The sequence below is a fragment of the Strongylocentrotus purpuratus genome, unplaced genomic scaffold (assembly GCF_000002235.5).
Source record: "Strongylocentrotus purpuratus isolate Spur 01 unplaced genomic scaffold, Spur_5.0 spur5_scaffold_11, whole genome shotgun sequence".
NCBI classification, from domain to species: domain Eukaryota; kingdom Metazoa; phylum Echinodermata; class Echinoidea; order Camarodonta; family Strongylocentrotidae; genus Strongylocentrotus; species Strongylocentrotus purpuratus.
Window position 1 is genome coordinate 15,158,170 of NW_022145596.1, and position 14,801 is coordinate 15,172,970.

General features: G+C 35.3%; 1 protein-coding gene across 1 annotated transcript; it reads right to left on the reverse strand.

The window, feature by feature from the left end:
- Nucleotides 1–2,935: 2,935 nt before the first annotated feature.
- On the reverse strand, nucleotides 2,936–14,440 carry LOC577395 (coiled-coil domain-containing protein 134). The gene is made up of 6 exons (XM_777626.4): nucleotides 14,110–14,440; nucleotides 13,083–13,204; nucleotides 9,838–9,922; nucleotides 8,641–8,819; nucleotides 7,434–7,508; nucleotides 2,936–6,008 (listed from the first exon to the last, which is right to left on the reverse strand). Exons 1-6 carry the CDS (start codon nucleotides 14,258–14,260, stop codon nucleotides 5,925–5,927), a joined length of 696 nt encoding a protein of 231 aa, XP_782719.3. The 5' UTR covers nucleotides 14,261–14,440; the 3' UTR covers nucleotides 2,936–5,924.
- Nucleotides 14,441–14,801: the final 361 nt, after the last annotated feature.

The following is a 14,801-nucleotide window of genomic DNA, read 5'->3' on the forward strand; positions in this document are numbered from 1 at the left end:
TTATTTAATAAAAGGATCATGCGACAAATAATCATTGTAATTCAAATTGTGCAAGGATTTTTTTGAATAAGCAATGCTTTTCACCAGAATCTTCTTTGTAAAAACGACCTTTACAAATCTCAGCCATGCAAATCTGCCACTGTGTTGTAAGATCACTTTCAGATTAGGAGAAGTGTATTCTTTAATGAGGATTTTACATTGAATGGAACGTCTCAACTCAGTAAGCATGGCTGAGATTTGTAAAAGTTGTTTTTACAAAGAAGATTCGGGTGAATAGCAGTGCTTATTCAAACAAATATTCGCATCAATTTGAATCGCAATCATTATTTTGTCGCTTAATCCCTTTTAATGACCTTGTTTTCTTTCTCGTTTGCAAGGTGAGAAGAAGCTATGTCACGTTTAAGACATCATAAAGATCAGTGTTGTATGCGTATATATTATATACACAGCCCCCGCGGAACGTTTATCAAAGTGTGGGGGGGGGGGGGGCTAAATCATTTACGATCAGGTAGAGGGTAGTGAGCGTAGATTGGTGGGGGGGGGGGGGTTCAGGGGTTTTAGGCATTTAATTACGGTCAGAGAAGCACAAATATTTTGATGCCGCATTTGTGTCACTGGCAGGTCAGGGGGGGGGGGGCGTTTTTTATTTAATTTTTTAAGGTAAAATTTACGTTACTATCCTATTTTTTTTACCGGTTTGGGAGGCTAGGGGGGGGGGGGGCGGTAGAATCGGACCGTGGATCCGCGCCTGTCCAAAATAGCACACACACAAAATCGCCTCGCCGCTACGCGGCTCAGTATAAGGTTGCTCCGAATAATGAGGAGGAAATAATGTGCAGAACGGGAAAAAAATCGAGAGAATGTCATCACGGGATGAAAGTCAGTAACAGCTATGTAGCTTGTAAATTTGTAAGAGGCAAAATGCTGATTAAAGTGATAATGATGAAATAGCAAATAATTGAGGAGTATCATAGGTACCAATTCAATGGATATTTGTATAAAAAAGAGCCCCCGTCAGTACTAAAAGAGCCCCCGTGAGAAGGCTCACGGGGGCTCTTTTTTTTGGGGGGGGGGGGGAAGAGCCCCCGTGGACAAAAAATTAATTTGAGCCCTGTCTACAAGCATTAGTAGCCGCCGACATCATGAAAAAAATGTAATAGCATGATCCTCGTTATACCGCTATCATCAACATCATCATTGTCGTTCTCATCATAGCAAATTCACCTTCACTAGCACTGCCTTCAATAACATGCCTCCTAGGAGCATGGGTATTCTCGTCATATACATCATCATAATGGTTTACTACTTCCACCATCACGCTCATCTCCATCACAAAGAACACCATCATCAACAATCACCATCAACATTATCATCAACTCCATCAGTAACATCATCATCATCACCATCATCAACTCCATCAGTAACATCACAATCATCATCACCATCATCAACTCCATCAGTAACATCACCATCAACATTATCATCAACTCCATCAGTAACATCACCATCATCATCACCATCATCAACTCCATCAGTAACATCACCATCAACATTATCATCAACTCCATCAGTAACATCATCATCATCATCATCAACATTATCATCAACTCCATCAGTAAAATCATCATCAACAGTATCATCAACTCCATCAGTAACATCACCATCATCAACTCCATCAGAACATCATCACCATCATCAACATTATCATCAACTCCATCAGTAACATCATCATCATCATCATCATCATTATCATCAACTTCATCAGTAACATCATCATCATCATCATCGTCAACATTATCATCAACTCCATCAGTAACATCATCATCATCAACATTATCATCAACTCCATCAGTAACATCATCATCATCATCATCATCATCATCAACATTATCATCAACTCCATCAGTAACATCATCATCATCATCATCAACATTATCATCAACTCCATCAGTAACATCATCATCATCATCAACATTATCATCAACTCCATCAGTAACATCATCATCATCATCAACATTATCATCAACTCCATCAGTAACATCATCATCATCATCGTCAACATTATCATCAACTCCATCAGTAACATCATCATCATCATCAACATATCATCAACTCCATCAGTAACATCACCATCATCATCATCATCAACATTATCATCAACTCCATCAGTAACATCACCATCATCATCGTCAACATTATCATCAACTCCATCAGTAACATCATCATCATCAACAATATCATCAACTCCATCAGTAACATCACCATCATCATCATCAACATTATCATCAACTCCATCAGTAACGTCATCATCACCATCTTCAACAATATCATCAACTCCATCAATAACATCATCATCAACTCCATCAGTAACATCACCATCATCAACTCCATCAGTAACATCATCATCAACAATATCATCAACACCATCAGTAACATCATCATCATCATCAACAATATCATCAACTCCATCAGTAACATCATCATCATCATCATCAACAATAGCATCAACTCCATCAGTAACATCACCATCAACACCATCATCACCATCACATTAATCATTTTTGAACACATGAAACTATATTCATCATCTGCATCAATCATTAATGCAAATAATTCCCTCATAATCATCATGGAGATCAATCATGATCCTAAGAAACATTATCTAATCCAGGTCAACACTGAATAGTATTAAGGAGAACATTACTACAGTCAAACCTGTCTATAGCGACCGCCCAAGGGAAACTGAAAAAGTGGTCTTTATAGTCAGGTTCCTTTAGTACATGTTTCAATGAGAAACCATTTTCAAGGGAAACAAAAAATGTGGTCTTTGTAGACAGGTGGTCACTAAAGCAGGTTTGACTGTAGTATCAAACCCATGAAAATTATCAAATCCTCTCCAACTATATGAATATACTAAAATCATGCCATTAATTAGTTAATCATTTCAATTTACCGACTTCAGTCAATTTATTCTTTTATTCATAATTCAATTCCAGATATTTTGTACCAACTGAACAGATGGACAGCTGGCGCTCCAGAAACTTCGACTGTAACTGGGATTACTTACAAGTGTGAATATGGGCCAAATTTCTTAGCCTGAATCAGTGAAATGCATAAATATCTAGATAAATCTCAGAGAAAAATTTCATTGCTGATTATATTTCCACTAGAGAAACCATTTGATGAGCATCGTAAATATGTCTGGATTGATCTTGAATCAACTTTACACCAAATGATTCTCTAAAATCATTTTCCAAATCCGTCAAGGCAGTGAGTGCTCTCAACCCCTCAACTGGGAGCAAACCAGAGTATGATCTCTCTTTTCAATTCATTTACAATTCCATTCACAAAATGGTACAAATATAGACAAATATATCAAAATCTTACAAACATGGAATTCTTCATCTATCTATCAAACTTTTAACAGAGTGAAAACAAAAATGAAATCAAAACTGAAAAGACAGTATTCTTTAACCGTCAAACTTTGTAAGTTTTACTAGGTAATATAGTAGTACTGATTGGAAGGAATGTACACATATGAAGATGAAGGCACACATTCAAAGTTTGATATCTTTTTTTTTTTAAATTCTGCTAAAAACTGTAAAAGCCCTAAATAAAACTAACTCAATATTCTCCACAATGGCTTGTAAAAGAAAAAAAAATGGAACTATAAAACGTAAAATACTGACAAAAAAAAGATACATCACAGCTAACCAACTAGACCCCCCCCCCCCCCCCCCCCCCCCCCGGCTCAAATAGATGTTTGATTTAAACTTGAAGAATTCTCGCCAAAAAGTAATAAAAACAAAATTTCCCACAAAAAGCAGTATATAATACAGCATTATGGTTTTGCTAAAAGGCATTTCAAGATCCTCTTCTTCTTTATATGCATATTGTGTAACCATGAAAAATGTACCAGCATTATGATAAATTTTACATTTTTAAAATCATATACATGTATATCGAATACTTTTGTAGTTGTTGTGTTATCACAAAATTTCACCAAAAAAACCCTGTAGTTTGGAAACCTTTATAATGATGGTGCATTTAAAGGTCATAATCGAGGGGGGGGGGGGGGGGTTACTTTTTTACTCAGTAGAGGGGGGATCATGAATTTAACGTGCCCTCCAGATTTCCTAAAACAAATCATGCATTTGAATACAGGTAACAATAGCATCCTTCACTGATTGCATCAAATAGGCATTACTAAGAAACATACTACACACAACATAAAAGACAAAAGTTGTTAATGGAATAATAGAAAATTCTTTTATAAAAGTTCTGCAAATTTCATGAGCTACAAATGTAACATGCATATGTTTTACCATGTTTTATTCAAGTGTAGAGTACAAAAAGATATTAAGGCACTTCACATGATTTACTTACTCCCTACAGCCAAACATTGCTCAAGTCCAGGGCCCAGTTTCATAAAACTTGTTATCAATAACAAATGCTAAATTTCTATGGCAAATTTGCCCTCGGCTAATCAGATGCCATGATTTTCAGTAGTTTATAACAGTTATTGTAACTTGTTATTGGCAACATTTTTATGAAACAGAGCCCAGATACATTATAAAACACGCTCTGATTAGTCTTAGCCAACAGTCTGCATTGTTTTAAGTAATCGTCCTTGTTGATCATACAGTACATATCTATGACGAATGGGCAAATAACAATTAAATATTTATCTGTTTGGAGAAGGGAGGGAGTTAAGTTATATACTTTAAAACAGATTTAATGCCCTCCTGGCTCTAAACACTAATGTAAATGTACTCTATATGAGCTAGATGGTCACTGTAAGCATACATAGTATTTTTATATTTTTCATCAACTTCTCATATAAAACGTAGGAGTACATGGATTTATCGTTTAGTTTTTGTAGAAAGATTAACACTTTCAAATGCCAAAGAACTTTGTGAATCTTGCAGGTGATCCAGATTTGCAAAAAACAGATAAATCAAATAAGATTTATCTCATGGTATTAAACATGCAAACTATTTGAATTCATTGTTTTCATATAACTGAGACCTTGTTGTGACTTTTTATTTTGAAATATCATTAGTACACCCACTTCTTTGAACAGTATATAATTTGTAACTATACTTTGTGTAATTTACATCAGACAAAGCACAACAAAACTCATGACAGTGATCAAAATACATGTTTAGGCACTTTCGATTTTGAAATTAAAAGTGAATGATGATCTCAGCATTGGTGCAATATCCATTGCAATATTAAATCTATCTGTTTCTCCCTAGACAGCTGGGAATGTGAAACAGCATGGCATTCTAGGCAGGTATTATTGTTCCTCACTGTAAGCTCATAAGGGTTATAACTTCTGATACGAAATTCCCATATGTGCAATTACAATCATTGGTTTGTTATAAGTTCATAAGGAATGCATTTGGTTCAATATCATCTTTATTCTTTCTCGAGTTTTATTTTACATTTTTAAATCCCAATATAGAAATATCTCTACAACCATGTTGCAAAGCTTTGTTAAACTCAGTAGGTTTGTTCTTCTTAACATACACCAATTACCTATAGTGGGTGATTTATTAATCTACAGATAAACTCAAGTTTTATCTATTAGATGGCTTGATGAACTGATCTGAAAGACCATTAGTCAATAGATTCATTCAACCCATAATTCAAAATTCATTATAATCAAGCACATTAAAAAATATAAAACCTTCAAAATATGGAAACTCCTAATTCAATGTATTTACGGTATCAAGGATACCGTCCAAGGTATGCTCGCAAGCGTTATGTAATAATTGTTCTAACATCGCTTTGTATTTCATGGGCTTTTATTGTAAATTGCCATTTTCAGTATTCCCAATAAACCATTAAAATCAATTAAATTCAATTGATGAACTGTGTGTGACCTTTAGATCTTGTGGATAAGCTGACAAACTTGATGTTTACAATTCCTTCTTACTGATCCTCGGTCCTCTCTTTTTCTGCTTCTTTTCCTTCTTCTTGGGCGTTGGAGGCATATCAAACATCTGAAAGGCAAGAGAAAGGTTAGACAATCATCTGTTCAGGATGTCTTTAAAAAAGAAAACGAGCTCAAAAAGGAAATAAAATACAGGCACTGCACCCGACATAAAATTTTCATCATAGATGACAGAAAAATAGAGATCGTATCCAACTCTTAAGATATAGTTTGTACGGTGTTTCTTTCCATTGTTCTAAATATTTCTTTCCTGTATATCATTCATTTCCTCTATATATTGTATTTCTTGGTACCACCAACCCACTACTACTCACCCCACACATAGATTTGCATGTAATATCTATATATGTTTTTGTATGTGTTATTGTTTAATTTTAAAAAAAAATATTGTATTTTGATATTGTAATTTTAAGCAGGGGATGATCCCCGATAAACCTCTGTGGTTTTTGATCACCCCCTCTGCAGGTTCATCTTTTGTTGCAATGCTTTTATACTTGAATGTAATTTATACTGTATTTTATGAATCTGTGGAAATAAATGAAATTGAATTGAATTGAATAATATGCTATAGGTACATTTCGCTTGTTAAAAATAATCGAAGGTGTCGTGAGGAATGACATGAAATCCCTTCAGATGTTATAATCAGACAAGTCGATTCAATCCATTTTTTAATTCAAGTTTATTTCCACAATCCTTCATTCCAGTAGCAAAAGTAAATTGGAATGAAACTTGATATGTTCTCACACTGTTCCACTTGAATCACAATATATTATACAGTTATGGGTGTGCCAGATGTTTCAATATTTTGTCCTTGACTGGTGATGGAGTTTTGGTGTTAGATTCTCAGACGAACGCTGTTGAGGGTACCAGTTATTCCATTTTATTCTGTTCTGTCAAACCATAGACTGCCCTACTGAAATGTATAATATTCAGTATCGAATATATTTCATATTTTTTATTATCAAAAGGACAAGGATAAGGATTATGTTTCCTTTCAAGGTTGCAGCCTATTCAGTTTAATGTTACATGTAAGTCCTTGTCCAATATGTTTTTAATGTGTATTTAATGAAATATATCTGATTGTTATGTGTATTTTTTTTTTAACTGAATGAAATAAAGTTGAATAGAATTGAAATTTAAATTCATTTCAAAACAGCCAATTCCTGAATTGTAAGAATTCAAGGCAATTAATCTACTATTCAATATAGGGTGATTCTGTGCAATAGTCCCATACAATATTTCTTTATCCATAGATTTCGTTCAAAATTTAATTTCTTGAGATGACCAGTGAATAATGGTGGACTCGTGTATCACTATCAGTAGTCATAATCATATCAAGAGATTTTTCGTTTTTTGATGAAATAAATGTAAATAAACAGGGAAAAGACAGAGCAAATGCTTGTTGGTCATTAAACTGAAAACCATCAGAGCCCACTTCCATGTGTCTTTAAACTTAAAGTGCATTAATACTTACGTCCTCATTGTTTAATCTGCTGTATGGGTTCACATAGTTCTCGTCCCTCTTAACAAAATTAAGTTCTTGTGATGACTATTTAGGGAAAGAAATGGAAAAGAAAAAAAAGAAGTTATAATCACACAAGCAATAATATCTACAATATTTGTATCAAATGATTCAAATCCCTTGCAATATCAGATAAATTTACACCTGTATTCAAAAGAATTATATAATGAAACATTATAGTTTCTTAGTAAATTTCAAATATATTCTGTAAGGTTGGATTCTTTGTTCGCAGTGAAATTAAAAGCTCAATATCATTTAAGGACCGTCAACACTACTGGGCCAGAAGGGATTAGACCACACAGCGAGGTCACTGACAGGTGGCTATCTCATTAACTCGGCTCTCAACTAACATAAGAAAAAGAGGATCATGGGGGACCAACAGGCACCGATTGGGGAAGTTTTGTATATAGAGGGAGCAAGTAGCTACAAGTAGGACATGGGGCTTTAACAAAGTGATATAGTGTACTTTAAATCTCCCTTAGAGCATAAGCAAGGGCTCTGTCATAACGTTTTGTTGTTGAAAGGGTCTGGATTGAACTTTTTAGTTTTTACTGTCTGTATGTACAAGCCCTATGAAAAACTTCAAAAAATGTTGGGTCCAGCCCTGGATGTTGGGCACCCATGTGTCCCGGGCACCTCCTAAGTGTTGAGCTAGATGCTTATAGTATTGGAAAATGGAAAGTATTGAACTAATGAACATTCACATGAATATATTCCTAGTGGGAAATCACTTTACCATGTAGCTTTGAAGCTACAGTCCTGGGCATTGTACTTCTGCTGGATAGAATTTGTACACTAATCTAAAAATTCAAAACTATTACAATTAAAAAATTATAATTACAGCACTTAGGCCCTACTCATCGTTTCATACATAGCCAATAGAAACAAATTGGTACTCATGTTTCAATGAGCAAAGCAGTACAAAGAAACAGTACTACGCCTTTTTATCATACCGGTATTCTCCTTCGTATACAACACTACAATCAGTCATGTCATTTTTCATTACAAACACAATACATTAACATGATACACAATACATAAAACATTTTAAACACTCAACAATCGCCTGGATATCCAAGCTATAGGCCAAATTTCATACCCCTTCTAAGCTATTCCTTTCCCTTTCACCTGAAACCCGAATCCTGTTTGCAATTCTTACCAGGTGAAGCAGAGTCTGGTGCGAGTTGTCATAGTAACCGGTGCTCAGCGCAAACTCGAAAGCCCACTTGAGAATAGAGCTCCATTCTTTCTTCTTCTTGAGTATCTTGTGTGTGATGTCCGGTAACCTGAGGACAATGTCGCAAACAAAAGCTACGTTCTCCAAAATCAGCGACAATGCTGGGAAGAAAGAAAGATAATTTCATATTCAATTCTCACTTTTCATTTAACTCTGAAAATCATATTTGATTGATCATTTCACAGACCAGGGGAGTGTTTCACGAAAGCTAAGATCGACTTTAAGTTGGACTTCAACATGACAGGCCATTCATGCCACTGGTTGCTCTCACCATTGGTCTCTCAATTATGATCTTTAGATAATATTTTTCCTTTCCTAATGAACTATCAAAAAAGCTCAATTCTGTAGATGTGTGACCATGATTTTTACGTCCATTGAGAGACCATTGCCAGTAAATGGTGAGAGCAAAGAGTGGCATGAACGACCTGCCAACTTAAAGTCAATCTTAGTCTTAGTCCCCCAGTACATGTAAATGCAGATGGTGTTCCAAGAGGGCCTATTGAAACATGAATATATTCATATTTTAAAACTTTAAATTATGGTAATTACCCAACATTGAATAAAACATCGGTACATGCATATAAATGTTATTGTAACCTACTAAAAGGGGCTATATTCTGGAAGGAGGATGGACAAATGGTTTGAATAATACTAGATAAATCACATTTCAATTTGAAATGTATAAAATATTAAATATTAAAAAACAAAACCACATTAGCAATCACATTTGAGCAATAAATATCCATATCATTCTGCAAGCTTTCTACACTGTTCCATCCATACCTTGTCGCATAACAAGATACAAAATTCTCTTTGTTAAAACATTCTCTTTTTTGAAACATTATCTTTGAATCTGTCCTATGATTTGTTTAGAGTTTACAAAAGATTTGAATCGTACTATCCATGTATTTTCTTTTTCCTCTTCCTCCCCTAAAAAAAGTACCCAAAACAGTTTAATAATACAGCCTACTTTTAATAATCGGTATAAGTAATTACCATTTTATTATTGTGCAGGTGGGACCAGGGCTTTTGATCAAGACTTAGCATCCATGTTCCACACAATTCAATCAAGTTTAGAAAGGAAATTAGAAATAAAAGATGGTAAAAGCTTTGACTCACTATCTTTCACTGTCTGATCTGTAGGAAATTTATCTCCTACCAGAAATTGTTGTTCGTTCAAAAATAGTCTTGATTGAACCAGCATCTTTGAAAGAAAAAGAGAAAAACATACGAAACATGAAGCATTTATTTAAAAAAAAATGGTGATAGAGATAACACACTAAAAATAATTATAAAAATATAGTAAAATAATTGATGATAAACATAAACAATGTATATTAATTGAACATAAATAATATCTACAATACTTATAGTAGTAACAATAATGGTCTTAATTATTTAATGCAGCTACATGTATTACTGATTTTCTACACGTACTTGCGAAGTTGATATTGTAGTTTACAATAATGGACCTTTTCTCTGAGCAGGTGCTTTCCATCATTTCAATCTCCTATAGAAACAGTGATGCATTAAACTCCAGGGCCGAACTTCTTTTAAAATCTCATGTCGGTTTTTCTATCTGCTTCAGGTACTTTATACACAACAGGTAGTCTTGCCAACAGTTCAAATGTTTATTTAGGATCTAAAACTAATCTATAGATGTCTTGTCAGCTCTTATGAAAGGCAATCTATGATTGTACATAAATTGCAAGACTTGGCAAGTGCAATTTAACTTGTTCCATCAAAATAATATTTTTTTTAAATAAAAAGGCAACAAAGCTCTCCTAAAAAGATATTTGCTTGAAATCTGGAGGGTGGACGTAAAATAAAAGCTACTAGGTGTGCACTGTGCACACTCATTTTCTCTTATGTTCTGCCTCTTCAACGGATTCAGAATGCTGCTGCTGCTCGGCTAATAACCTGTTCCAGAAAACATGATAAAATTACCCCTGTCCTCGGCTCTCTTCACTGGCTTCCCGTCTCTCCATGCGTCATCTTCAAAATCCTGATCATAACTTACAAAGTCCAACATGGACATGCTCCAATTCACATCACAGATCTTATCTCACCCAATAACCAGACAACCTCTATAAGACTTCCTTCAACAACCTATGCTCATCTACAACTGGCTCCGGGACCAAGAACTCAAACAAGATATGGAGACCGTGCCTTCAGCGTAGCTGCTCCTAGGGGTTGGAAAAGACTTCCTCTTGAGTTGCAGGATGCTCCTTCGTTGGATTAATTTAAATTCTCCCTAAAACATTCCTTTTTAACTCTCCCTGTTAGTCCTTAGCTTTCAATGTCATACTCTTGTTATTCACTGTACATGTAATGTAGTTGCCTTAATTTGACTTAGTAATGTTTTGGCCTAAAATGAATTATTGTATTTTAATGTATTGACTGGATGTATCTGTGCTTGCTGTATTTTGAAATAATGTAGGTTGATTAGTATTGTAGTTTGTAAATATAATACTTGATTGAATGTATTACTATCTGAGAATCACCATTTTTATGTAAAGCGCTTAGAAACATATTGTATTAAGCGTTCTAGAAACACAATGTATTATTATTTATATTGTGACAGTGCACTTGAAATTGCTTTATCACTCAAGTCATTTGTTTATTGTACCATTGATGAATAACATGACTACATGGATTATGTAATAGCACTTCCTCAGGCAATGTGTCTAGCATAGCACCATCTATTGCTGTGCACTTGATACACATTCAGAAGTCAACATGAATTTAGTTGTGTTGTGAGGATCCAGGATCCCATTTTTGCCAGCGCATCATGGGTATTTGAGCCATATTATTGTCATAAAGGCAGGCATAGAGGTTAGTTTTGTTGTATATTCAATGTATTTTTATGAATTTTCAAAACATAAAGTGGAAGTTAGTGTGTGTGTTTTGGACTTCATACTGAGAGATTTTGATGTTAGTGTGTAATGTACATCATCATTGTGTAAGAAACACAAGCCTATGCTGTTATGATGTATGTACTGTACATTTGACCTTGCATTAAGGACATGAATAACAGTGAAAATACTGCTAAATACTTTGAAGGTTAATTATGAAAGTGCTGAAGCACTAAGAACAGATTTAGAATTTATTATTGTTTAGTTCATTGTTTATTCAAGCTACATGTTAGTTGAGTCTAGTTAAGACAGCTGTAGTGTTAGTTTGTGATTTATGTAAAGCCATAATGCAGATGGACTACAATAGTAACTGAGGTTATTTTAATAGGTTATAAAGATTATAACACAATGCACATTTATGAATTTCTCCAAGAGACTGTATTATTGCTATGAATTTGATAATGCTTTGTTGTACTCGTATTTTAAATCCTTTATCTGTGTCATTATTCCACAGTTTTCATGGAATGGAATGAAATGGTATGGAGTACAATGAAGCAAGATTTACTCCAATCATTAAAGCTACAAATTCCTGTAGAAACTAGGGCTGCAACGAGTAGTCGAATGCTTGAGTACCAGCACTGTTGACAACTACTCGAGTACGATATCTCGTACTCTAATATTCGGGCCGCAAAAAAAAATATATAAAAAAAATATTAAAAATTCCCGGTCACCTGGCACTGTCCAGGCCGATGCTTACCTGTGCCAGGCAGAGCGGCGGCCGCTGGCATGGTACTGTCAGTAAAAATGTTTCCCAACTCAAGCACTGTCAAAATCACCACTCAGAAACTGGGACCAAATGTCCGGATTTCTGTTTGGACTTGGAGGAAAATGGATTATTCTGCCATCTTTGGTTTTTAAAACAGCATTGTTTACTGTTATTATTATTATTAAATCGACGCCTTTAACTGCAACTCAAAGTAAAATTGCATGCGTTTTCGGCGACGGACCTGGAATAATGTTTCAGTGGTATGGTGGTGGCAAAAAAAAAAAATTCAAAAAAAATTATTAAAAAACATGGCGTCCGAATATATATGGGAGTGTACTCGGGTACCTCATTACACTGTTGTGCACAGCCTTAGTAGAAACCTTTGTCCAGACTCTTTCTTTGTTATCGACCTTGCTACAACCACAACTTACATAGGCCACAGGCATATTACAGAGGTTGTACATTTTCCTGCAATAATTAACTCCCATTAACTCCCAATAGCGACAACAAAACTTGACTTTCAAGTTTCAACCAATCAGGACTATCTAGAAATTGTGTTTAGCATGTCTTTGCTACAAGTACTCCAACAATCAATAAAATCTGGCACTTTAGCATTCAAAATTGATGAAATCTGTCAAATCAATTTCAGGTCTACCGTAGTCAACGTTAGAGCCAAGATGCCTACATGAGCCTTCTCTCAGCAAGATATAATTATTTTTTTTTTTTTATTATTTTTTTTTTACCTGTTCCATCTTCTCTAGAAGTAAAGAGACCATCTTATGTTGCTTCTCAAAATCATACGATTCAAAGAGACTCTGGAGGGCAGGCATGTGCTGGCTTCGTCGCTCGATGAACAGCTCACGATCTGTACTCATTTTGTCAAGGGAACTCAATTTTGTATCTCATCACTGAGGTATTTCTCCTCTTTCAAATATTTAAAATTAGAGGACATTTAAGCACAAGCGAAAATGCAAGAATGTTGAGTGTAAAAACACATGATCAAATGGACCATGAACATATTATATATACTGTAGCTGTAGGCTAGACTTGCGTGGCTAAATCATTACCGGTATTCAATTTGTCCGCAAAAATCTGATGTTAGTAAATATGAAGTCGGGACATTAACAATATATAGCTTTTTCTAGACCAAAAGCTTCAGTCTCTGATATCGACGGTTGTTCTGGAACAGTTCCGCTGAGATTACATCTGGCTCCTCTGACCGCCTCTGACTAGATCTATGTATGGGGAATGTTGACAAATGTCAGTTTTATTAAAAAATTACCCATATCAGATGGTTATTTCTGTCTAGACTAAGCTTTTTCATGCTTGTCTTTTGAAAATATTAGTGCCCACGATCTCCGACCTGAGCGGAGGAAGGATACAAGAGAGAAAGAGAGAGACGTCATATTTTTCAACAAAAAAAAAAGAAGCAATAGACTAGTCTAGATCTATCATAAATTTAAAAACTGTTTGACAATTTAAAATTAGATTTTCATATATCTAGACACAATCAAATCATACAATTCAAAAAACATACGTCAAATCTAGATTCTATAGTAGATAAGTGCATCGAATACACCCTGTTTTGTTTTTTCAGGGGGGGGGGGGCAGGTGGCAAGCCTACATGCAATGCAATGTAGATCTAGCCCTAGAAATTCTAATTTCCAGATAAATTGAGACTTAGCTAGATTCTACTTCTACTCTTTGCACAAAATGACTATGGGCACATGACACGAGCATTCTGCAACAGAACAGGAAATGAAAGGATACACTTGGCTAGATCAGGGTCATCTGAATCATCCCTCGAGCCACCGTCTCCCCCTGATTTCCCCGCCGACTGCTTCCCCGCTTCGACAAGCTGAAGAAACGCTCCCGCCCACATACTGGCGCTCAAAAGTACGATGTACTCGTTGAACTTCATTCTCAACCTATGTAATAATGATAGTGAGATTTGGGGAATCTCCTAGCCGAAGCAATGATCTTTGCTCATGAATAAAACAAAAACTAGCAGAGAAAAGACACGTCTACAGTTCTCTTTTAGATCGCGACCTACATTTACCAGGGACGTAGTCGTAGTAGATCGTAGATTCAGTGCAGTCAATGAGTGGGTAGCATATATTGGCACCAAGATTAACGGCGATATGAATATTCATTATTCCCTACGTCACAGACGTGCGGCGTGCGTACTCTGTCTATGGATCTGTCTTATACACAGGTACATGTACTGTACTAGTACAAGAGTACGTTCGCAAGCATTACTACATACATTGCTCCGGAATGAAGAGAATCATTATAAAGGACGAATTACTCCGTGAAGCCAAGTACAAGCAGGGAATTGAAATAGCAAACGTTCCTCGGAGCGGCTATACGATCCCTAATCTAGCTAGTTTTGTAATGACAGTTTATAGGAAAATGGACATTTAGTAGGCCTACTGTTTAGTTGTTCAATAAAATCACTCAGT

Bases quoted from the DNA above. Each gene is read 5' to 3' on its own strand.
- LOC577395 (XM_777626.4), bottom strand. From the start codon at position 14,260: ATGAAGTTCAACGAGTACATCGTACTTTTGAGCGCCAGTATGTGGGCG. The intron at 13,205-14,109 runs GTATCCTTTCAT...AAATGAGTACAG, and splicing joins TGACCCTGATCTAGCCAAGT to ATCGTGAGCTGTTCATCGAG. The intron at 7,509-8,640 runs GTAAGAATTGCA...TTCCCTAAATAG, and splicing joins ACCAGACTCTGCTTCACCTG to TCATCACAAGAACTTAATTT.